The sequence below is a fragment of the Peromyscus eremicus genome, chromosome 20, assembly GCF_949786415.1.
Source record: "Peromyscus eremicus chromosome 20, PerEre_H2_v1, whole genome shotgun sequence".
Lineage (NCBI taxonomy): Eukaryota > Metazoa > Chordata > Mammalia > Rodentia > Cricetidae > Peromyscus > Peromyscus eremicus.
In genome coordinates this window covers 64533629-64560151 of record NC_081436.1, presented here as the reverse complement: position 1 = coordinate 64560151, position 26523 = coordinate 64533629, and the positions used below count along the sequence as shown (strand labels likewise).

Sequence of the window (26523 nt, the reverse complement as noted above, 5' to 3'; positions counted from 1 at the left end):
TGGCCTCTGTGGGCACAAGGCACACAGGTGGTACACAGTCCACCCAGACACATAAAATAAAAATTAATGGCCCTGGCGTGATGGTGCACACCTTTAACCTCAGCACTCAGGAGGCAGAGGCAGGTGGATCTCTGTGAGTTGGAGGCCAACCTGGTCTACATAGCAAGTTCCAGGACAGCCAGGACTATGTAGGGACCCTGTCACAAATAAGAAACAAATTAAAAATAAAAATTTCTTAATTAATTAAAAAGACAATGCAGGATTAGGTGAACTGCTCCAGATCACAGCAAACCGAAAAGAAGCAAGGCACCAAAGTCATAGGTGTAGTTCTGGATGGGAGAGCCTGAAGCTGACTGTGGAGGGCAGGTCTAACAGTTCGGTATCCGATGTTGAACTTCCTTGTGGTAACTGTGTTGGAGTTATGTAAGAGGATAAGACTGTCATCGCACATCTAGCCTACCAATCAATAGCCTCTGGCTGCAGCTGCCGCCTCCCCTGCCTGGCTATTTAGGACGATTATTCACCCCATCCCTCCCAGTGCTTCGCTCTCGTCCGTCCCTCATCTCATCTCCTTTCCCCATTTCCCTTCTCGGCACCCTCCGCCTCCTGTCCAGCTGATTCCTTGGTTTTAGTTGTCCCTGCTCTCTCTTGCCTGCTGGTCATCCAGCTGTCCGGCACTCTGCCCTCTCTGGTTCTATCCACTTCTTCGTTTCTCGCTCGCCCCTCCAGGTGCGCACGGGGTACCCAGGGCCCCATTGCGCGTGCGCCTTGAACTCTGGGGCAGCAAGATCCCACAGTCGGGAGAAACTTCAGCGGCAGGGTTTGCGGTGAGCATCGCTTCCAAGCCCGGCGACCGACGCTCGCGTGAGGCAGGGCCAGGTGACAGCACTTCTGCGCGATGGGCTGCTCCAGCAGCGCCCTCAACAAGACGGGCGACAGCCCCAGGTTCCGCAGCGGAGGTGAGCAAGGGTCCCACATCGCACACACTCCGGCTGTGTGCTGGCTGCCCCGAGATCCAGAGGGTGCAACCCTGGCTCAACCTCGCCAGCAGGGGGCAAGCTCCTTCCCGGAGGAGGGACTGAAGTGTGTCCATCCGGGTGCACCTGTTGCAGGACTCGGGGCCAAGAGCTGGGTGATGCGTTACCGGGTGGGAATGAGGGTACTTGGCTCTAAATTACTAACTGAGCTAGCCGCCACATTCCCTTCACCATGCAGATGAAAAATGTCTCATTCAGAGTTCTATTTTGCTCTCCCATGGACAGGTCAGCATCGTCGGGTGACAACATGCAGAGAACACACTGTGCATCCCGTCCATGCACTAGATCCCTCCAGAAGTTTTAAAGAGGTCACATACACTTTCCCCTGTCCCCAATTTATATATTCTCCAGGCATATGTGTGTGATGAATGGTAGTCACCACTCATTGTTGTAAAGAAATTCTGTGAGCACATTTTAATCTTCTGCTTAGTGTACGCAGATGCTGGAACTGCTCATGTAACTCATGGAAGCTGGAATTGGAACATGAGCACGTGAGACAAGTTTTTAAGATCATTCTGACAGTGATAAATATTGTAGAAAGAATAGATGTAGATGAATGAACTCGGGAGTGAGTGGGTTTCACAGCCAGCCCACTTCCTAGATTATAAATTGCTAGCATTTTGGACATTGACAGTTAAGTGGATTCTTCAAGTAGCTTATAGTCTTCATCAAGGTTCACTTTAGGGGGAATTTTGTCTTTTAATTCCTTTTCACCGGTGTTAGCATCCTGTGTTACTGCAGTAGCCGTGGTTTTGGATTGTTTTGTTTTGTGGCAGAGAACACAAGATTATCATGCAAGCCGCTTCAGAACTCAGCCAGTAAGTCCCACTCAGAACCTGTTACTGTTGGTGTTGTGCTGTGTGACCATCGAGATTTCTGTAGATAAGCAGAAAGTGAGGAAGTAGACGAAACTGAAAACCGTATGCGCAAGTGATTCAAATCCCTTAACCGTGAAGAAATGGAAAGTCTATGCCTAATGCACAGTACCTGATGACTTTTCCCCCTAAGAGTTCAGAACCCCTCACACCCCAACAGGCTCTGTTGAGGTCAGTGCACTTAGAAGTTGTTTTCATGTTTCATGTCTCATTTTATAAAACCAGATGGATTTTTGCACTTGTTCCAATGCTAATTTCTTACTGGTATCCACGTGAGAAATGTAAGAAAAACTGATGCTTTCAGGAGATGATATTATCACAGCTTCTCTCATTCACTCTCAGTGGTATCTTGAGTTAAAAAGCAGAGGACTTTGTTAGAGTGGGTGTAGCTCAGTGGTACAGCATGTGGGCAGCATGCCCAAGGCCTTGGGCTCGACACCCAGCACACACACACCCCAGGAATGTAACTCAAGGAGTGGCAAATGTATCTAATCAATAGAATGGGCGCTTTGCTTCTCTCATTTAGAAGACATTTGATCACTGTATTAACAATTCATATGAGTTAAACTGGTTTTTTTTACCCTTGCTTTCTTTTGTTGCAAGTTTTCATAAATGTTGTTCCAGAAGAAATGTTAAACACTTGCCAACAAGTTTAAGTGTATAGAAAATTGATTAAGATATGGCATAAATTGCTTGAAACATATACCGAATCAACCAACAGGTGTATTGCCTCTGAGCCTTCATGGTACAATACACTTGTAATCGAATACTATTGTATGTTCAGCATTTCAACTTTGTGATCTTGGAAGCCTTATAAATAATTCATTCCTCTCTACAGCTTAAAATTTCTTTAAATCCTAGATACAACCCAAGCTGGTGTATTGTGCTTTTAGATAAAAATAGTCCAAGTTTATTAAATGCCCGTCATCTGCATTCATTAACTACATGCTCCAGTGCCCAACAATGTTTAGTATGTAATAGGCTCTTGGTGAAATCTTGATGAAAAATAAAGCCAAAGAAGAAGCTTTGGACTGGTGAGCTGGTCCAGTTGGCAAAAGTGCAGGATTATAAAGGGAATGGCCATTAGTCTAGAATGGCAAGAGACTATGAAAGACTACCAAACTCTCCCCTCCTTCTTTCCATTCCTAAACGATTATGTCAGAAACTTTGCACAATCCCAATCAGGTTCCATAGTAAGAGTACTCTTAAATCAGACCCTAAGACATTATTATTTTCGGGTGGCTTTTTTTTTTTTTTTTTGATACAAGGTCTCACTATATAGCTAGCCCTGGCTGGCCTTTCCATCACCACGCCCAGCTTCAGATCTCCCAAATCTTATAAATACTGTACCTTTCACTTCCACTGTGGAACACTACTGCCTCACTTAAGGTTCTTACTGCTATGATAAGCATCATGACCAAAAGGAATTTGGGAAACAAAGAGTTTATTTCAGCTTACAATTCTCAGATCACACTTCCTCACTGAGGGAAATCATGGCAGGAACCTGGAGGCAGGAGCTGAGACAGAGGCCATGGAGGGATGAGGGAGGCTCACTGGCTTGCTCCCCATGGCTTGCTCAGCCTGCTTTCTTATATAATCCAGGAGCACCTGCCCAGGGGTGGAACTGATCACAGTGAGCTAGACCTACCCACATCAACAACCAAGAAAATGTTCCACAGGCTAGCCCACAGGCCAATCTGTTGGGCCATTTTCTCAATTGAGGTTCCCTTTTCCCAAATGACTCTAGCTTGTGTCAAGTTGAGAAAACGAACAAAAAACCAACAAACAAAAACAAAAACCCTAACCAGGACAACTTCTAAGAACAAACTATCAAAGCGATATTTTTGCCTTACTACAGTGAAACAACAAGGAAAAAAAATTCAACAGGTTGTTTTATCAGCAGCTCATTTGGGAGGCGTTGAGTTTTTTAAAATTTGTTTATTTTGTCTTATGTGTATGAGTGTTTCGTCTGCACCTAAGTATGTGCACCATGTGCATGCAGTGCCCAAGGAGGTCAGAAGAGAGCATTGGAGCCCTAGAACGGGAAAACTGTCTGTAACGGTCAGTTACGAGCCACCACATTGGTGCTGGGAATGAAACCTGGGTCTTCTGTAAGAATAGCCAGTGCTCTATCTAAATCACTGAACTGCTCTCCAGCCTCCTTGGGAGGTGCCCTAAAGAAGTCACATTTGGAGCCGGGCGGTGGTGGCGCACGCCTTTAATCCCAGCACTCGGGAGGCAGAGCCAGGTGGATCTCTGTGAGTTTGAGGCCAGCCTGGGCTACCAAGTGAGTTCCAGGAAAGGCACAAAGCTACACAGAGAAACCCTGTCTCGAAAAAAAAAAAAAAAAAAAAAAAAAGAAGTCACATTTGACAATCTAGGAAGTGCCATCAAATTCTGACCAAGATCTCCCAAGTGCTCAATTTGCAAGCAGTATACTGTTCTCGGGACCTTTGAGACTCCTGCACAGTCTCCAATAACAGATGAGATGAACTCATATTGGGTTTTGCCTCTGATTTATTTTTTATTGAATATCACAAATGATAATTTCATTCATGAGTGCTGCCTAGGAGTATGAAAGCCCTATCTTGCAGAGAAATGAGAGTAGAATGTTGGTTTTGAGTGGCAGGGGTAGAAGGAGGGATGGAAGAATGTAGGTCAAAGGGGACAGAGCTTCAGTTATATAGTGAGATAAATCCAGAGATATAGACATCATAAAGACAATAGTTAACAATATTATATATTCATTTGCCAAGAGAGTAGATGTAGGTGGTTTTGTACATAAAAAAGAATTAAGATAAGTCTATTAAAACATCATGGTACTGCTAAGATGGCTCAGAGGGTAAAGCAGCTGCCTCACAAGCTTAAGGACCTGGCCTGTGTGCCATGCCCAGAATCCGTGAAAAGGCGCAGGAGATAGCTGAGTCACAGAGTTGTCCTCTGACCTCTGTACATGTATGATGAGTACAGCCAACACCCCCATCACACACACACACACACACACACACACACACACACACACACACACACACACTACTAATTTAAAATCAAAGAGGAAACCCCATCATGAGCCAGGCATGGTAACACATGCCTTTTGTCCCAGCAGAGGCAAGCAGATCTCTGAGTTCAAGCTATCCTGGTCTGCAGATACAACCAGGACTACACAGACAAAACCTGTCTCCAAAAACTGGGGGAGGCAGGGAGGAGAAAACCCCCCATTATGTTATGTATTTACATGTAGACAATAAAAAAATTCTTTAAGCTTGCTGTTAGTAATTACCTGTTGAATGGGTTACTTCATTTAATCCTTCAACAATGCTGTAACTAGGCATTATACCTATTTCTACTTTACAGAGATGGGTAAATAATTTACAAGGCAGGGCTGCCAAGAGTTGAAATGCGGCTCTGGACCCCGGTGCTTTAGCCAGTTTGTGCTAACTGTAATGGTTTTGCCTCAGATCACTCTGGACCTCCGTTAAGCATATGGTCACTTTGGAAACAACAAACAAAAACACTAAGAAGTACTTATTTTCATGCCTAAGTGTTATGTAAATATTATATAACATATCATATATTATATATAAATATGTACTACATGACATAGAAATTAGATATATCACTGTTATACAAATGCCATATCATTTATATTGTATACTAGTATATTATATAATACATTAATATTAGATGACAATATTAATAACACACTAGTATTATATTTCCATGGCAAGTGACCACATACCTAATGGGTATTTAGAGTGATTTGAGGCATACAATATAAATATATTGCACAAATAAAACATCTATTATAATCCTCAAGTAAGAGCCAGGGAAATAGGAATATTCGGAGGACATTTTTAATTTTAAAGACTTGTTTAGAAAGCTACACGTGCATGTGCGTGTAGTACCTGCAGCGCTGGATCGGTGGTTGAGAGCCTCTCGTGCACGTGCTGGGAACCGAGCTCTGAACTTGGCTCTTCACTGCTAAGCTGTCTCTCAAGTTCCTACCTTTTGTTTTGAGACAGTTCTTAGCTGAACCGAAGATCACTGGGCTAGGCTGGCCAGCCAGTGAGCCTCAGAGGTCTGCCTGTCTCCGGCCCCTCAGTGCTGCGATGACAGGTGCCATCTTCTGGGTGGTTGAGGGGGTCTGAGCTGAGGTTCTCACCCTTGCCTGGCACTTTACCGACTGAGCTGTTTTCCTGGACACAGAAGACCCTATTTTTTAGGCTCACATGTCAATCAATCAGCTGGCTGACACTGGATAGATAGATAATAGGCAGCATAGGAACATAACGTGTTCCACTAATGGTGGGGGATATTTGCTCTGACTCAGCAGACATGAGTTCCCTGCCTACCCCAGGTTTTTCCATCACTTCTAAAGCCAGTGCGGCAGGTGTGTGCTTTGGGGACGTGGGAAGAGACCGGCCTCTGGCTGCTCCAAGCTTAGAACATGGCCTGATTGTTACAGTGGCACTGGCATTTCTACTCAGAGCCCTGAAAAGTGAGGAAAGAGGCTTTTGTTTGGGGGAAGAAAGGATAAATAGGCTGAAGTTAGAATTTCTTAATTTTGTGGGAGCAAATCCTAAGCATTACAGCCATTTCTGACCTGATGGAGTTGGAACATAGCGCCTGTATCCACTTCATAGGCTTCAGTGTCTCCACAGGTCTCTTCACCCTCTTCCCCAGCCCATCTCCATGCTGACACATGACTAATGACTGCCCCATTCTCTCCTGATATAAATGACACCCTTTTCTGCAGGATTCTCCATCCTTAGGGTTTACAGTTAAGCACCAATGTGGACAAAAGAAATAGATGGGAATTATCGACGAATTCGTTGCTGGGTTAATGTGTACATTTCCAGTGACGCTACAATCGTCTGTTTGTTCTAACCTGAATTTCACTAGTTGCTTGGAGCCTGTTCCCTAGACAATCAGGTGGATTTGAATTTCACATGGTAGGAGAACGGTCTTTGTAAAGGACATAGTCCAGACTTCAACCAATATTTTCACACAGACTGAATTCAGTCTTAACCAGATTATTGTTGCATTGTAATTGAAGAGCATCACTAAAATTAACATTAATTTGTATAGTGTTTTTCTTCTGTACAGATACTATATGAATGGGATTTTTTTTTCACGTGCTAGAAGTCTCTGGATTGAGTTTTGAATGCTCAGAATGTCTTTGGCATAGACCTAGGTATTACATATGGTTACTTTAGATAAAATATAGGAAATGCAGATATGTGGCTCAAAATGTGAAGTTCTTGAAAAAGGTGTGTATGAAAAGTGTTGCCTCCCCTCAGCACCGGCTTTTCAGCCACCAACATTTATTAGTTTGGGTGCTTTGTTGTTGGTATGTTTTGTTTTAAGTTCTCACTCTGTAGCTCAGGCTGGCCTTGAATTCACGGCATAGGTCACCCTGCCCTCAAACCTGTGGCAGACCTCCTGCCTCAGCACTCCAAGTGTTGAGATTACAGGTGTGCCATCCCTACACAGGAAAGTTTTTTGTTTTTGTTTGTTTGGTTTTTGCTTTCAACTGCTTGCTTCTTTTTGTATATTTTTTCCCTTGAGTTTTGTTTTTATTTTTCATTTTGGTATTTTTTCCTTTTATTGAAAATAGATTTTTTTCTCATATATTATATCCTGATTATGGTTTCCCCTTCCCTATTCCTCCCAGTTCCTCCCTACTCCCCTTAATCTAGATTCACCCCGTTTCTGTCTCTTGTTAGAAAACAAGCAGTCTTCTGGGGGATAATAATAAAATAAAATATAACATAGTAAGATAAAATAAAAACTAACACATCAGAACAGGACAAAACAAAGAGAAGGAAAAGAGCCTAAGAAAAGGCACTAGAAATAGATACAGATGCAGAGACCCACTCAAGTGTTCGCACACTCAGATCCTGTGAAACACTACACTGGAAGCCATAATATCTATATGCAAAGGATCTGTAGGGTAAAAAGAGAGAAGAAAAATATGAATAAAATATAAATAAAAAATAAAGTAAAAAAGAAAGAAAAGAAAACAACAACAACAACAAAAACCCCAAAGTCTGACAGGACACTGTGAGACAAGGAACCTCCAAAAATGCCATTGAGTTCATTTTCTGTTGGCCGTCAACTGCTGTGCAAGCAGCCTAAAGGTAAGAGTAGTTTGTTGCTTCAGTAAGTCTTTCTTGGAGAAAACTAGATCTTCATTTACAGGTGGTTATCAATTGTAGATTTCTTCTGGATTGGGAGTGGGGGCTTCTGTCCACTTCTTTCATTTCTAGGACTCCATCTGATGCAAAACCATTCAGGCCCTCATTTTTGGTATTTTGAGACAGGATCACACTATGTGGGTCAGGTTGGTGATCCCCCTGCCTCAGAATCCTGGATTCTGGGATTTTAAATGTATACCATCACCCTCAGCTGAGAGTTTTTTTTTTTTAAATGCATTGCAAATATTCTTTCCCTATCTTTATTTATAAAACATAGTGTCCTCTACCCGCTGTTCTAGCCTAACTCTGTGGAGACATTGTTCTCCCTTCTATACCTGCAAAGTAATCTGTTGTGTGGCTTATTTGACCAGTCCCCTGCTGAGGGACATTTGATCTGTCTCCAGCCTTTCCTGTCGTAAACAAGCTGTGGTGAATTCCTTTGTGCATACATCATTTTGAACGTGTGCAAGCATATCTGCAGACAATTCTCAGAAGTGGCGCTGCTAGGTCAAAGGGGGTACACCTTTATAATTTTGATAGAAAACTGCCTAAAAGCCTCCATGACAGTAGCATAAGTGTACAGCCTCAGCGTTAAATCTTTCACGACAGAAAGCTTTCAGACATTTAGGCAGCCACATCAAAACATGCGGAGAGAAGGCAAGGCGCAGGAAAGGGGACTGCTTGACTCCAGCTTCATTTTAAAGCAAACGTCAGTACCAAATACAGCCTGAAAACTGCAGCTGTGTGGGGACGAGCAACTTGTCTTGTACGGGCAGTATTACACGATGGAGCTGAAGCCCACGTGACCCCAAAGCTCCTACTTAGCTGTCAGCCTCCAGTCTACCTGCAGTCTAGCCCCAGCCCTGCAGAAACTTGTATCTGACCGTACCATGACCTTATATGTAGGAAAAGTGGAGTCAACAACTATTGAGTGTACAGTGAGTGGACGGATTGACAGGGATCTGTGACGATAAGGGGACGCAGAAAAGCAGAAGAGTGAGGATCCAAGAAACAACAGGAAACAAAAAGTAGCTCAGGCCACACTAGGCTGGGGAGTGTTGGCCTGTGGTGACAGTCTCTCAGGCTTGTAGGAAAGGCAAACAGTAAGACAAAGCTTGATTGTGTAGCATGAAGCCAAGCTTCCTCAAGGCTGGCTCGTCCCAACTCATAGGTAGTCAGTTTCACATCAAATTTGAAAGGGTATCACAGCCCCTGGGAGGTTTACTCAAAACCTTAGCAATATTTATTTAAAAGCATCAAAACTCACATGTGGGAGATCTGGTGTGTGTAAGTGTTGGTAGGACTGGGTCATAATTGTTTTTAATAGAAGTACTGGAATGTGGTATTGACATATGCATGTAATGGGTATGAATGAATGTCTCCCATGTGCCTCAGTGACCTCAGAAGGTTTGGTAATTATCTTCTTTGACCCTCTCCTTGGGAATTTCCTTAGAGTTATGGAGTGTGTTTGGGGAGGAGTATTGCATTCTTAGGTATAAGTCCAAGGGTGTCCAACCTTTGCCCTCTGAAAATGAAGATGTGAAAAAAAAGTCTCTAGGAATTAAGCATTGCAAAGGTAGGTGAAATTTGTTACCAAGTGCTGTCCATGTTGCATGTCTCTGTTTCTCAGCCTTGGGAGTGAACGGCTTATAGTGTGCTGATGATTCTTCAACCCTCAGGAACAGCCAGGCAGGGTGTCAACAGCCCAAGGCCTCGGGGGCAGCTCCCTTCCTTTGTCATATTCTGTGTACATGAAAGAGGGCATCGATGGCGTGAGCAGGCCATCACTGCGTCGTTTCCACCAGGACATTCTCGGGCTGAGAGAGCTTCTGCTGTCAGCCACCCTAACCAATAAAGACTGGAGCCACAGTGTCTTCCTTAAGGCATTCTCTTTGATTAGTTCTTTCTTTATTATCGTTGATAACGACGATGACTTTTTCCCTTTTTTTTTTTTTGTCTATAAGCCGATTTTCTTGTCCTTTTATATTTTCCCATTATTCTGATTAAAAAAAATACATAGTTTCTTTCAGTTAATTCCTTTTCTTTTTCTTGCCCTGGGATAGATGGATATAGGAAGCTTTGGTTACTGTGCACTTGTGTGTATGGGGCACACATGTTTGTGTTTACGTATATGTTTCAACATACCAAGAGACAGCACACATTGACGAATGAGAATGTAGATTCTGGGGACTGGAGAGGTAGGTCTGCTGTGGACATCGCTCTGTATAAATAAAATGCTGATTGGCCAGTAGCCAGGCAGGAAGTATAGGCGGGACAAGCAGAGAAGAGAATTCTGGGAAGTGGAAGGCTGAGGCAGAGAGACACTGCCAGTCGCTGCCATGACAAGCAAGATGTAAGGTACTGGTAAGCCATGAGCCACGTGACAACTTATAGCTTAATAGAAATGGGTTAATTTAAGATATAAGAACAGTTAGCAAGAAGCCTGAGCCATTAGGCCAAACAGTTTAAATAATATAAGTGACTGTGTGTTTACTTTATAAGTGGGCTGTCGGACTGCCGGGGTTTGGCTGGACCCGGAGAAAAAACTCTCTAGCTACATAGGTCAGAGGTTAAAAGCATGTACTGGTCTTGTAGAGGATCTGAATTCAGTCCCCAGAACCTTTGTGGGAAGGCTTACACCCTCAACTCCAGCTCCAGAGGATCTCATGCCTTTCCTAGCTTCCTTGGGCACATATGCTCCGCTCATCTCCACCACACACATAGTATAGATATATACTTTTTAAATTAGAAGCTGCGCACTCACGTGTGCCGCGCTCATCTCCACCACACACGTATTTATATATATATGTATACTTTTTAAATTAGAGGCTGGAGAGAAGGCTCAGCTATTAGGAGTATGGCTGTTCTTTCAGAAGACCCAAATTCAATTCCCACCATCCATATGGTGGCTCACAACTGTGACGCCAGTTCCAGGGATCCAGTGGCTTCTGGTCTCTAAAGGCATTGCAATCATGTGCACACACACACACACACACACACACACACACACACACACACCGCACAATCAAAAATAATAAAAATAAATAATTAGAAAATTTTAAAAATGAATCTCAACAACAACAAAAAAGAATGTAGGTAAGCTGTGCCTACGTAATGCACACACCTTTAATCCCAGCACTCGGGAGATAGAGGCAGGTGAATCTCTGTGTTCAAGGCCAGTCTGAGTTTCAGGCCAGCCAGGGCTGCATAGAAAGACCCCGTCTCAAAACAAAACAAAGCAAAGCCTAGGTCCTGACAAGGGTGGTGGCACATAGTGTAATCCCAACACTAGGAAGATGTAGCAAAAGAATGATAGTCCCTGTTTCAGAAGTGAAGAAAAGGAAGAATGTGGGTCTATGGGCTCAAATCCTGTTCAAACCAGTCACTCCTGTGTGTTTGCCTCGTCTGTAAAGCAGGGTTAATAGTGAAGTCGTTTCATAAAGTTGTTCTGAGGAATCAGTAGGTTAACATATACAGTGCATCTAGATAGAGCTTAAATACTGCCCAAGACAGGGGCGGCAAACTGACTGCCAGCCAATGCAGCCACTTCTTGTTTTCTAAGTTTCAGTGGAACACAGACTTGGACATTCATTATACATTTCCTGTGACGGCTTTCTCAGTACAGCAAGACGAGAAAGCTTGTACTTAAATTTCTACATTAAGTTTGCCTTTAGATTTTATTGCATTAGCTGGGTGGTAGTGTCACACACCTTTAATCCCAGCACTCAGGAGGCAGAGGCAGGTGGATCTCTGTGAGTTTGAGGTCAACCTGGTCTACAAAGCAAGTTCCAGGACAGTCAGAGCTGTTACACAGAGAAACTTTGTCTTGAAAAACAAAAAACAACCACAAAAAAATTCATCTACTTTATGGTGGTCAAAAAGAATTTTAACAGAAATTCAGGTAGTTAGAAAGCATTGATTTTTAAATTTAACCTCTGTAGGTCTTTTTTAGTTAATTTGTAATGGAATTTTCCCAAGGGTCCTGGGGAAGATGCTATGTCTGGCAGGGGGTTATCTGAAGGAAAGAAATCTATATACACCGTGCTCTTTTGTCCATTTACTTTATTACTCTAGGACAAAATTCCATCTATACAGCTTCAGCTCCATCCTCACATTTGGCTCCTCTCTGTACTTACTGCCATGTCATAGTCCTAAGTAAGCTCCTATGCTTTTGACCTCATCTTCATCCTCTGTTCCTTCATCCTCCATCTTTCCTTCCTTGCTCCTTACTCCTGACTCTGAGAAACTCTGCCTTCTTCTCTTCTCTCCAGTCATGCAGCTCTGTCTACCATCTACAGAAACTGCCTTGTTCTTTCTCTCCTAGCCACATGACTCTACTTTGGCCAGGAATCCTGCTCCAGTCTTTACTGCACCTGGTTATGAAAAAGCCCTATTTTCCTTAGTCAGTAGCTCTGCAATGCTGCTAGGCCTGAAGGCAGGGGGATGGTCTGAGCTTCATTTGCACAAAAAAAACAAGGCTATGCATCTACAGCCTGCCTGTCTCCTAGGCTCTGTAGGGGTGTTAGTTACCTAGTGGATCAACAGTAGGTCTGAGAAGCTTAACTGTTTGCCATATGGCCTAGTAGTATATGTGCGCACAAGAAATTCATAGCAGAAGACAGCTGATACATTAAAAACTGAATAACATCAAATATTCCTTGATAAATGGCTTCCTCTAGAAAAATGCCTTTACTTTTTTAGGTATAGCTTTAATATACAGCTGAATTTCTATAATAAATGCTTGCAACCCGCTGCACATTTGTAGTTCAATTACGTGAAATATTGTTTAAGTTTACCTCTGCTCAAAATGAGGACCCTATTAATATCTACTGGTAGGTAGACAAAATCACTCTGGGGTTGGAATTGGAGTCATGGTAGCAGAACAGTGCATTCACACACTGTGATGGGGGATGGGTGAAACCATCCAGAATAGCTCCCTGGTGTTCTTGGATATAGAATAGGTCTGGGAAGAAGGCAAGGAAAGAAAATGAGTGTGCTGGACCACTCTGTTGGGCAGGTTCATGCTGTTGCACCACTGTTTTCCAAAGTCGCCTAAGAGTAGATTTTAATGGCTATGATTCTGAGACAGATGAAAGGTGCTGTGATCTGAAGAGGGAGGACTTCTCAGCAGAAGAATTAAAGTAAAAGTTCTAAGAACCTAGAGCCTCCACAGTAGCAGCACTGAACACACCAAGAGCACTTCCTCGGGATACTGTAGAAAACTACCAAGATTGACTGAGGCCCTCGGCATCCTGCATGGCACAGCATAGGAAATACTGACCTGAGTGTTTCTCCTTGCTGAGTAGAAACTTTTCATTTCTGATCAGAGCGGTGAGCTTGATTGAATAACCTGCACCATAATGTGGATTTCAGGTATGTTAGCTCTGGTTCCAGTCCTACCAGTAATGTGGCCTGGTATTTGGTTTCTTTGTGTGCCTATCACAACGGTGCTTGCAACAAAGGTTCTGTTGGTTCAGCTGTCGAAACAAATTTGTCAGTTTATAACAGAGTCAGAGATAATGAGCATCAAAGGATTAGGCCCAGAGCAGGGTAAGATTTGATGAAATAGATGGTTCAGAAAACAGACACATCCTTAAACAGCTTTGGGTGGAATCAGTGCGTCCGTCCTCAGCACTTATTACATAATGATAAAGACTAGGAAACAGGCTGGCTCCTGTTTGTGGACCAAAATAAAAGGATCTCACTGCCTGCAAGTTAGGGTGCTAGAGGGCATGTTGTCTACTTTGAGGAGGGGGTTCATGTGTTTAGAGATGCTTGGGTTCGAGGAACTGTAGAAGTACCACGTTGTAGTTGATGAGGAGGTAGGTATTGAACTTTCCTACAGACAATAAGCCCTAAGGTAGCAGGGAAGAGCCCTTCCTTGTGGCCTGCTACAATCCCTATGCCCAGTTCAGAGCCTGCCTATGACAGACATTGATGAATACTTGACGGAAAACAAAACTGAAGCCAGAAGTGGAATGAAACATTTATTTTTTATTTTTAAAATCATTTTTGTTATTTTCAATTATGTGTATGTGTGTGTACTATGTGTTGGAATGTGCACATGGGTGTAGGTGCCTGTAGGTGTCTGATTTGCTGGAGCTGGAGTGACAGGAGACACCTGATGTGGGAGCTGGGAATCAAGCTGGTCCTCCTGAAGAGTAGCACGTGCTCTAACCTCGGAGCCAGCTCTGCAGCATGGAAACTTTTTTTTTTTTTTTTTTTTTTTTTTTATAAAAGTTACCAGTGGTGCTGGGCAGTGGTGGCGCACGCCTTTAGTCCCAGTACTCGGGAGGCAGGGGCAGGTGGATCTCTGTGAGTTCGAGGCCAGCCTGGTCTGCAGAGTGAGTTCCAGGGCAGGCTCCAAAGCTACACAGAGAAAACCTGTCTCGAAAAACCAAAAAAAAAAAAAAAAAAAGGCAGTAACCAGTGGCACTTTTTGAAGTCAGTCAAGTCTGATCATATTGCTGCCCTTGTGACCGTGGTTCCATTATCCATCACTGATCATGCTTTAAAGCCCACCACGAGAATGAGACACTTTCGTAGGTCAGTATTGACAGCTCACAGTGTTTAGGGGCCTGTGTACCAAAGCCTTCTCGTGCTGCAGGTCATTCTTTCTGTTGCTAATTGTCAAATAACAAACTTAACTAATAAAAATAGTACATATTTTAAGCTCATTAGGTTCTTAGGAGAGGTATGCTGATTTAATTCAGATATTGTCTAGATTACCTAACCCTCACCTTCTACTGTGGATTATCAGGTGCTACTGTTAATCTTATTTAGCAAACTGATTCTAGTCTTATACATTTAACGTCTTGTGAAATATATTTACTGTTAAAATTCTATATAAACTGGGTGGTGGTGGCACATGCCTTTAATCCCAGAGGTGGATCTCTGTGAGTTCGAAGCCAGCCTGGTCTACAGAGCTAGTTCCAGGACAACTAGCACTACACAAAGAAGCCCTGTCTTGAAAAACAAAACAAAATTCTATATAAAAATCTGTGCCTGTGTTTTAGGCACGTCAACACCTACCCTCCAGCTTTCCACTTTGGAAGGATTGTGGGGGGCCTGCCTCCACCTTACCCTGGGTACTCTCAAGGAGAGAGGAATAAGAAAATATTAGATAGAAAGAGAGACCTAGCCGACAAGAAGACAGAAACACAGGATAGCTTCGGGAGGATCTGGCTCAATACCCACTGACGCAGAGCTGTATTCAAAAGGGCTTTATATATATATATATATATATATATATATATATATATATATATATATATATATATATATATATATATATATATATAACAATGCCAAGGGGTGAGGCAAAAGACCTCCTGCTTGCTAGATACAGCCGAGTATAGACCCTTCCAAACACCTGGTACCCAGGCCGGTGGTCCAATCATCCTCTTATGCAGTCCTGCTGGGTAAAGCAAGCTCAGATCTCACTAGGAAACCTCTATGGGCTCCCACAAAGGGTGAACTTTGGGAATGCACCCAGCAGACACAGGTGAGTTAATGGGACTATTGAGGTCCAGCCCCTCGATAGCCTTCTCCTAGGGTCTATGGAAGAATCTACAACCAGCTGATAATCTAATCTTAGATGATATGAAATGAATCTACGTACACGAAACTCTTTAGTCCATTCACTTTACTCTTCTGAGTCGGTTCTCTCTCTACACAGCTTCTATTCTGCTCTCTTATGTAGCTCCTTTCTTGCCTGATTTCTCTCTACATTTTTCTGCTGTTCCCTCTAAGTGCTATCTCAATTCCTTCAACTAGTCCTGCCCCATCTAGGTTCTCATCCATCTAGTTCTTTTTCGTCTTAGCTCCTCTCCCATCTCCTCCTTTCTCATCTCATTCTTCCCCACCTGGCTCTTCCTCATCTTCCATCTTGTTCTTCTAGTTCTCCGTCTAGTTTTCCAGTAAATGTTGTCCTCAAGTCTCTGAGGATTACAGTTATATACTCATGCAGTAGCAATGCTCTGGCTAAGGCAAGGTCACCAGGCTTGAATTCCCTCAGGGTCAAAAGGAGGGGCAATAAGATCCACACAAAAGAGCAATAGTTGTCAGCCATGATCTGCAACCCAAAAGGGAAGTGACTAATGGGGAAATGTATCAGCTAAGGGTTAAATTCAGTTAATGTCTAAGCAAAGGAGGTTTTATATGCTCAAACTGTGTTCTTAGAAGTGGTTAGGTAAAGTGTTAGGAGTCTATCAGTGACAAGTGAAAATAAAACTGCCTTATTTTCCTTTGGCTCCTTATATGTCCAAGCTATCTTGGCTGCTGCTGCTTTCTGGCTGGGCGAAGGAGTGCACTCGGTGGCTAGGCAGCCTGAGTCACAGCTAGATGCACCTAACAATTGTTAAAGGGAGATCTGGAACTAGAAATAAGATTTAGAAAAGGAGAAAGTTAAGCTTAATTAGCACATCCACCTGGCCTGGGCAATTGTCAGTATAAATCTTTACCTTCTCTGACAAATGGTCTGTTCTTACAAAGTCTGGGAAGTTTCTCAGATAAGATAATTTCATCCTGAGAAGGTTCTGGCCAGATGTTGCTAATGATGATGGTTACAGAGAGGCTTGAAATTGGGGGTCTGGCTGTGTTGCTGCCTTTTAGCACAGTTGGGGAAGGTTCTCCAAATATTCCAATAGCATAGGGGAAATTGTGCCCAATGAATGATCAGCACATTATTCTAGGAATGGAGAAGCTACAACAGCACTCAAGGAATTCATTGCAGGAAAATGGCTAATGTTCAAGAGCCAATATCACCAAGACTCCTTGAGCCCTGGCTTTGTCCTCTGGAAAGGCCCTTGGCTTCTTCCAGATATTAGCTTTTGCCATAACCAGCTGAATTCCTACTTCATTTTTCTGCGGTTCCCAGCAGTGGGTGAACATGGCTTGCTTCATTTCACTGACAGTACTGATCACTATAGTAACTATTTCATCAGGAAATATCACTGGGCAAGCATCTGTGACTAATACAATAACACACTTCCGTGTTAACTCTGAAGGCAGTTACTACCAGGACAGCCTGTGTGGGAACAAAAGGAGCTGCTTTATCAGAATGGATTTCCCTGTGGTCTTAGGAAAGGTGCTTTATCATGATGGATTTCCCTGTGGTCCTGGGAAAGCACTTTCATTATGCTCACTTTCTTGCTGATGTTTTGAAAGTTTCATTCATGATGAGTGAGGTAGGGAAGGAAGATGAAGAGAGACCTCTCTCAGTTTGGTCATATGAGCCCTTAACACTGACAGCCTGTACCTGATCACTCTGGACCTTCCTGTAGGAGTCACACTCAGTCTGTAGAGCAAGGTGAAGAGACATGATTTCTCTGTCTTTGTTTCTATCTCTGCCCCCTCACAACACACACACACACACACACACACACACACACACACACACACACACACACCCCTACCCCTATACCTATCCTCATTTTGCCTTTATGCCAAAAATGCCTTTTTCCAGACACAGGCAACATGCATTTCTGGTCACGGTCTGGCTGCCCCAGACTCTGCCTCTCTATGTACATACAACCTACATCTTTCTCTACCACATGCCTCCAGCAAAAACATGCATGTCTCCCTCTCAACCCAACCCTTACCCGTAGTTTCTGTCTCCAGGATCCACACGATTCACCAGTGGTACCCAAGACTCTTCCTCTTACCGGCATTGCATCCACCTTTTATCCCTCCTATCTGGGGACCTAGTGTACTGAACTAAGCCCCTAGCCCTAAGAAGGAGGCTTCTCAAAATCCATATCTGACCTGCCCACTCCTATGTTCAGTTTTTTTTCCACATTTTTTATTATGTTAAAATTAGATTGGGAGAATTGATATGTTAATGATATATCATGCACATGTTTACTGTGACATTTGAGCAAGCTTTGCACATGTGTGCACCACAGATGTACCCATGGGAATCAGCAATTCAGATCATGACTTGTTTCCATTTCTCCAAACCTTTCCTCATGCCTCTTGGAATTCTCCGCTCCTGTCCCAGATCTAAGCCTGCATTGTTCTTCATTCTATCACAGTTGAGCAAGTTGAAATAACTTTCTAGTTTATAAAAACATGATCACACAGCAGTGGTGGTGGCACACGTCTTTAATTCCAGCACTTGGGAGGTAGAGGCAAGCAGATTCCTAGGAGTTCGAGGCCAGCCTGGTCTACAGAGTGAGTTCCAGGACAGCCAGGGCCACAAAGAGAAACCCTGTCTCAAACAAACATACAACAAACAAACAAAAATGATTATACAGTATATATTTGTCTTCTTTTATGCAGCATTATTGTTTTGAAAATTAGTGAATTGTTAGGTTGTTGCACTTATAAATTGCTTTTTGTTTCTTTGTTTGTTTGAGTCAGGTCCCATGGTGTAGCTCTGGGTGGCCTGGAACTCATTATGTAGACCAGGCTGGCCTTAAACTTGTGATCCTCCTGCCTCTGTCTCCTGAGTATTGGAATTCCAGGTGTGTGCCACTATGCTTGGTAGAGCATTCCATTGTATGAATATACCTCAGTGTGCCCATTCACCTTATGATGGAAATTTAGCTTACAGTTTCTAGTTATCCCAAATAAAGCCACAGTGAACATTTTATCTATACATCTCTCTAAACAACTGTTTTCTCCTGGTAAAATAAGAGAGAGATGGCTGTGCTATATTACTTGTGTGTGTTTTAACTTTGGTGCTGAGAACTGAACCCAGAGTCTTGTGTCCTCTGAACACAGGCAGTACTTCTGAGCTGTACGCCACTCCCTATAATATGTATACCTAGTCAACCTGCCCTGTTCACAGTTATTCATGCTTCACTCTGAGCTCATCAGCGCCACCTACAGGCTCCTCCACGATCTCGCTCCAGCCTGGCCTCCAGCGATTCTTCCCCGAAGCCTCCAGACCTCTCTGGGCATTCTTTGGGAACTCCAAAGAAGCTGTTCCATATGGTTCAGTGTAGCATGAGTCTTAAAAGTTCTTATTAATAAAATCAAACCCGAGGCCAGTTATTGGGGTCAATGCTGGTAGATCAGAGAGACAGAACAAGCCACAGCTATCTCACCTTGCCAGTTCCTCAGCTGGCCCTGTTTCCTCAGACTGGAAGCCTCTGAGTCCTCATCCAGAAAGAATCTCAGCTGAGCTGTGTTGTTCCAAAGCCTGAAAGTTTAACCAGCCAAATGCCTAACCAGCTAAATGCTTCCAGTTTCTGGTCCTCACGCTTTATAAACCTTTCTGCTTTCTACCACCACTCCCTGGGATTAAAGGCTGCTTTCTGGGATTAAAGGCGTGAGTCACCATGCCTGGCTGTTTCCAATGCGGCCTTGAACTCACAGAGATCCAGAGGGATTTCTGTCTCTGGAATGCTAGGATTAAAGGCATGTGCTAACATTTTCTAGCCTAAGTATCTTGTGGCTTTTCTGTTCTCTGACCCCAGATAAGTTTATTAAGGTACACAATATTTGGGGAACACAATACCACCACAGTTCAGTGCTTGCCAGATCTCTTCCCACTGTGTTTATGTGACTATTCAGTGCTTCACATGAATATGTGATACCAGAGGGCAGAGTCTGTGCTTCTCATGTTTGCTCAGAAACTGCCTTTATATATCACTATGTGTTTAATTGGAAATTTTTCTTTTCTTTTTGTTAGAGTGTCTGTTGAGGTCAGATTGAAAACATGGCTCTCACTTTGTGTTCTCTAAATTGTGGCAGAGTGACTATTTTAAATGATTATTAGTGCATAGTTACTGACTTGAAAGGAGATACGAATGTGTAATGGGAAGGGGTGGGGTGATGGTGAAGTAGGTTAGAAAAATGAGCTACAAGGTCCTTTTCTTCCACAGTAGCCCCAAGCCGAAAGATCGTAAAGTACAATTCATGTAGGTACCTAGGGAAAACCATTCTTTCAGCGGGTGTGGTAGGGCACACTTATAATCCCAGCATGGCGAGGGTGAAGCCAGAGGATCCTATGTGCGAGGCCAGCCTCGGTCAACAAACAAACAAACAAACAAACAAACAAACATCCCCCCAAACAGCTGAAAGGTTGAAAATATTAGCCCCAGAGAAGGGAAACCGGAAGAGGAGACCCGAGCGTTACTTAGCTCCCGTGATGGCCAGGACACAAGTCTTTAGATCGTGCACATAAGTAACCGGGCTAGGGAATGAAAAGGAAGCAAGAAAAACACCTTTTAAAGCGGGACAGGGACGGAGAGGAAAACCTCGCCTGCAGACCCACTTTGACTCTAGGGGTGTTTTCTTCTGCCTCCCTTCCCTTTGTGATTTGCTTTTCCTCCCTTCTCTTCTTCCTTCCTTTTAACTTAGCTGTGATCACCTCTAACACCAAAACCTGGCTTTGTGAGCTGTCCGCTACACAGCAGACCTTGCTTCCTCTTTTTGACTAACCCAACGCCGAACTTTTGTTTGTCCTTACAGGCTCTGTCACTGGTCAGCATATGGTCTTCAGTCACGGGGCAGTATCTCACCCAGTGGAATATAGTTTTAGATTTTTACATTGTTTTCCAGCTTCTGCTGTTATAAGGAGTGTTTGGATGATCCCCTGCCTCGATTTCTAAAGGCTTTTGGATTAATTGCCGGTAGTAGGAGTACTGGGTCACAAACCCTGGAGTACAAACATGTCACCTAGTTATTTGCTCTAAACTGTCCCAAGTGTTCGCACGGCCATTCTTTAATGTGCTGGGATGCCTCACAGGACTCTGAAATGGAGAGACACTCACTGCCATGTTACATGTCAGACCCTGAGAACTCTGCCCCCGAGGCTGTGCCCATGTTACATGTCAGGCCCTGAGAACTCTGCCCCCGAGGCTGTGCCCATGTTACATGTCAGACCCTGAGAACTCTGCCCCCGAGGCTGTGCCCATGTTACATGTCAGGCCCTGAGAACTCTGCCCCCGAGGCTGTGCTCATGTTACATGTCAGGCTCTGAGAACTCTGCCCCCAAGTCTGTGCCCATGTTACATGTCAGGCCCTGAGAACTCTGCCCCCGAGGCTGTGCCCATGTTACATGTCAGACCCTGAGAACTCTGCCCCTGAGGCTGTGCCCATGTTACATGTCAGGCCCTGAGAACTCTGCCCCCGAGGCTGTGCCCATGTTACATGTCAGGCCCTGAGAACTCTGCCCCCGAGGCTGTGCCCATGTTACATGTCAGGCCCTGAGAACTCTGCCCCCGAGGCTGTGCCCATGTTACATGTCAGGCCCTGAGAACTCTGCCCCCGAGGCTGTGCCCATGTTACATGTCAGGCCCTGAGAACTCTGCCCCCGAGGCTGTGCCCATGTTACATGTCAGGCCCTGAGAACTCTGCCCCCGAGGCTGTGCCCATGTTACATGTCAGGCCCTGAGAACTCTGCCCCCGAGGCTGTGCCCATGTTACATGTCAGGCCCTGAGAACTCTGCCCCCGAGGCTGTGCAGATGCAGGAGGAGCTAGAGCAGCTGTAAGTGAACCACATGCTTCTTCCCAGTGTTCTGAATTTCACTTCTCCCTGTCCCCTAACCTGACATGAAACTCAGGTTGAGCTGTCCCTGTGCTAGTCCCCAGGGTGCTAGCCTTTACTATGAGGGCTTCCGTGCGGAGCCTTTCCTTTTCATTGAGGGCCGCTCTGAGCCTAAGCCGAAGGACCACCCAGGGACAGCTAAGGAGGAGGAAGGGTGGGAACAAGAGAAACAAAGGAGCTGTGATGAATTGGAATATGGGACAGAAATCTTGGCGGGATGCTCAGGAGAAAGCTGGTTTTGAGGACCCTAATGTTTAAGGTGAGGTATTTGGGTTGATGATATTAAAGGCTTTGGCTTGGAGTGAGGGTTGTGGTTTGATTGAACCATTAAATCTACTTGATGTCAATAAACTTTCTCAAGATAGCTAAATAATAACTCTGTTCTCTCTTTTCTACTTATTTTTCAACTAATGCTCAAAAAGTACCTTCAAATGAGGATCCTTCCGCTGGAGAACAAAGCAAGTTCTGCGTGGCCCAACCCACACCATGTATACCAGGAAGAGAAGCTGCCTTTTACGGCAATGCACAAAGGGCTAGCCACGCCCCATCAGAGAAGCCCAAGGCTTCAGTGGTGCCTACCGCCAATGGTGTTAAATCCTGCCACCAACTGTCTCTGGCAAATGATGAGGCCCCTAGAAAGGATGCCACAGACCTGTCAGGACCCACAAAGGAGACTGAACCTGTAGTGCAAGGGGAAGAATCTGAGCTACCTCAGCCAGGGGGCAAAGATGGCATGCTGGGAACGGAGGAAACGAAGAAAGATGTGGAGACAAGCACAGAGGCCCAGTCTTTAAAAGGAACTGCTGAGACTGAGCCTCTAGGAACAGAAGCCAGGAGTCAGCCTCCGAGGACACCAGGAGAGAGGGAGTCCCCTGGAGCTGGGGAGGACACTGCGATTCCACAAACTGCTGGAGTGACGAAGCTTCCAGAAACAGCTGAGAAGACTCTGCCTCTGGAAACAGCTAAGGAGCTACCACCTGAAGAAGCAACGGGAAAGAACGCACAGCCCCAGATTGTAGAAGCGATTCCCAAAGAGAGCAACCGTGCAGAAATAGTGGAAGGGCATCAGTCTGTGGGACAAGCGGAACAAAAGGAACTTCAAGAGACCTTGAAGGACAAACAGTTCCAGCTTCTAGAAGAAAGTCCCAAAGAGAACAGCTCTCCCAAAGTAGCAGAAGGGGGTCAGTCTGCAGAAAGCAGTGAAGAGCAGCAACCTCGGGAAACACCGGGCAAAGACGAGCAGCCCCAGCTTCTAGAAACAGTGCTCACAGAGAACGGAACACCACAAACGCCAGACAGAAGCCAACTTGTGCCAACTCCTGGAATGAACCAGTCACTCTGTGAAACTCCTGATGGGACCAGGACCGCCCATGAATCTCAACCCGAAACAGCAGCTGGAAGCAGGGAGCAGCTGGCCGGAACTGCAGAGACAGCACCAGATGTGGAAATGGCCAGAGAAATTCACGCCGACGAAGAGGAGCAACACATTGAAGGTAAAGGAGGCTAGCTGAGAGTCGGACTGCTTGCACAGCCTCCAACCGATGGAGGCCAGCTCTGCGGTCCTGACGTATCTCTCAGGTGGTCGAAGTTCACTTGACCCAAACGAAAGACGTCCACACTTGGGAAACATTCCCTCAAGGCTCAGTTCAGCTCCCAGCAAATTGTTTCTAAAGCACAGGCTGTCAACATTTTAAAAATTTATTTTATTATTAGTATCTGCCTGGATGTCCACGTCCATGTGGGTGTGTGCAGGTGTGCACAAGTGTGCAGGCCAGAGGTCATCATCATGTAGCTTCCCCAGCTGCTCTCCCTCCACCTTCTGTCTGAGGCAGAATCTCTCCATCTGCAGCTTATTGACTTGGTTCTAACTAACGGAATGATGACTCTGTCTGGCTCATGCCACCTGTCTTTCCTGCATTACGGATGTGCTCTGCTGTACACAGCTTTTTATGTAGGCTCTGGGGATTTGAACTCAGGTCTTCACACTTGTGTAGCAGGTACTCTTATCCACTTAGGGAATAGTGCATCAGAAGCTGATGCAGAGGCCATGGAGGGGAGCTGTTTACTGACTTGCTCCCCATGGCTTGCTCAGCCTGCTTTCTTATAGAACCCAAGACCACCGGTCTAGGGATGGCACCACCCACAATGGGCTCCCCCATCAATCCCTAATTAGGAAAATTCCCTACAGACAGATCTTATGGGGGCATTTTCTCAACTGAGGCTCCCTCTTCTCAGATGACTCTAGCTTGTGTCAAGGTGACATAGAACTAGCCAGGACACACTGCTAAGCAAGTGTCTCTTACTGTCTTCGTTGGCTGATTTTTCTAGGTGAGACAGGAGAGAAGGTGGAAGCAAAGATGAAGAACGAGAGAGAAAGTGAAGAAGCTGAAGCCAAAGAAAAGGAAACAGGAGAAGCTGTGGGTCTCGGAGCCGCAGGGGAGAGTGACGGAAGGGCTAGTGCACACAGCGCGTCATAGCAAAGGGCGGGAAAGTTTGCGGCTGTGGGGGCACATGCCGTCTTTCTGTGGCTACGTGGTTTATACAAGGAGTGAGGCTGTAGCCTGATAAGGAACAGGAGAACAAATGCTGTTTTTGATTGTGTTATGCCATAAAACTGCTAAGCTAGACAAGTTGTTTTTAGGCACTTAGGATAATTATGCTTTCAAAGTGACAATAGCCAAAGCCAATAAAAACTGTAAGACCATTTAAGAATGTGAAGGTGATTTTCCTCCTTTCGGGATAAAATGAGACCCTGAAAGGAAAGAGTAAACATTTAGATATAGTGGGGCTAGAGAGAGGAATTAGCAACATTTAAGGAACTCATGATGGCAGAGTTACATAGCTTTAATGATGGGATAAGAGTGAATAACCCCAGAACACAAGAGGAACTCCACCTAATATTTCTGTCTTGTGATGGGAATTAGAGCTGCCGCTGAGGTGCCATTTGCGAGGTTTGGCATTTTTACAATGAATGGCTCCACATTCTCCAAGTGCCATTTTGAATTGGCTGGTGATTTTATGCTCACTAGAGGTGTTTCAGTTGGTGATTTTTTTTTGTTTGTTTGTTATACTTACTAACAGTGAAATAATTTTAAGTTACTTGACCTTTAGTGCATTTCTGAGGTAATAGCAAATAAAATGAACCCAGCAAGGATTCAGTCCCAGCTTCAGGGCTACGGGGACATCTTAGAAGTTTCAAGTGTTTGCTGCCAAGCAAAAGAGTGGGGGTTGGAGCCTCAGAAACATCGCTGGGTGGGCGTGGGAGCTGTCTGTAAACCCAGCCCAGAAGGCAGTGACGTGTGAGGGAAAGGTAACAAAGAAACAAATAACAACAAAAGCCCCCAAGAATGCCCTAGCTCTATTGTTTATGTGGAGTCTTCCTGGGCCCTGCTCCCCTTTAAATGACTGCAAGTTAGCATTAGGTTCAGATATGAGGAAGAGCTAAGGAGTCAAGATTTTAAATGCATGTATGTATCACAGAGTCATTTTTCCAGAATTCTTCCAAAGCAAGCAAGGGACTCTGGTGATGATTGTGTGTGAATCACAATATGGTGGTTAATTTGTTTTTTGTTAAGTGCTCTGTGTTTCTGAATATCAAAGTAGGCCTATGGAAAATTTATTACACAATTTTAATACATATTTTTAAGGTAACCGCTGAGATGAATTAAGTAGCATCTCTTTTAGTGTCTACATTAGAATGATGCATAAGGTGAGCTGACTGACAATATAGAGTAGATCTCACTGTTCTGACTTCAGTGTTAGCTTATGCCCCGACAACACACCAGATAGACAAGAGCAGATGACACCATACTGTCTGCAAAACAGAGGCTGGGCCGATCGCACTGAGAACAAGCAGTTTATGTGTCCTCAAATTCAGGCGTTTGGTTTCTTTAGCTCCTCTATATATCTGTTGAGTCAATGGATGACTACCAAGAAACAATATATTAAAAAAGTGAATTTGTGTGACACTACCCCAGTTCTATCTGGTAAATGGGAAAATCCATTTTCTTTTTCTTTTTTTGTTTGTTTTGTTTTGTTTTTTTGTTTTTTTTGGGAAGTTTTTGTTTTTTGTTTTTTGGGTTTTTTTTTTTTTTGTTTTTTGTTTTTCGAGACAGGGTTTCTCTGTGTAGTTTTGCACCTTTCCGGGAACTCACTTTGTAGACCAGTCTGGCCTCGAACTCACAGAGATCCGCCTGCCTCTGCCTCCCGACTGCTGGGATTAAAGGCCTGAGCCACCATCACCCGGCGAAAATCCATTTTCATGTCAAGATTGCTCAAGTTCAATGACTAGCCTTATGTTCAACGTAGTTTCCAAAACAAGATTTTTAGGTCAGAAAGTCTTATTAGTGGAGAGTTTATACAACATATATTTCAAATTATATTTATTTAATCTAGGAGTTTTTCCTGACTAGGAGATATTCATTTAGGTATTCAATAAGTAGAAAATGTCAGAGCAGGTAAATATGTGCAACAATGGATATGTATTCCAGAATACATACATATACATCAATATATCATATTATATTAATAGTTGACAATTTAAAAAAAGTTAAATGTAAGGGCTTAGTATAAAATATCTGTGATCATTCTCTTCTGTCTCACTATGTAGCTCTAGCTGTTTTGGAACTCACTGTGTAGACCACACTGGCAGTACTACTCTCAGAGCTCCAACTGCCTGTCTCCCAAGTGCTGGGCTAAAAGTGCATTCCACTACACCCAGCTATCATAGATCATCTTAACAGCTGGATCTTCCTTTATAGTAAGCACTCGGACAGAAAGATTAAATTAATAGGCACAGGCACAAAAGTCCATTCCTCATTGAGTGGCTTATCTTTTTTTTCCCATGTGTGTGACAGGGTCTCACGGTAACCTGGAACTCACTATGTAGACCAGGCCAGCCTTGAACTCAGATATC

At 44.1% G+C, this 26523-nt stretch overlaps 1 protein-coding gene across 1 annotated transcript; it reads left to right on the top strand.

The window, feature by feature from the left end:
• Positions 1-717: 717 nt before the first annotated feature.
• On the top strand, positions 718-25645 carry Erich5 (glutamate rich 5). Its single transcript, XM_059247517.1, has 3 exons — positions 718-959; positions 22031-23101; positions 23937-25645. The coding sequence occupies exons 1-3, from the start codon at positions 899-901 to the stop codon at positions 24083-24085; spliced, it is 1281 nt and encodes a 426-aa protein (XP_059103500.1). The 5' UTR covers positions 718-898; the 3' UTR covers positions 24086-25645.
• Positions 25646-26523: the final 878 nt, after the last annotated feature.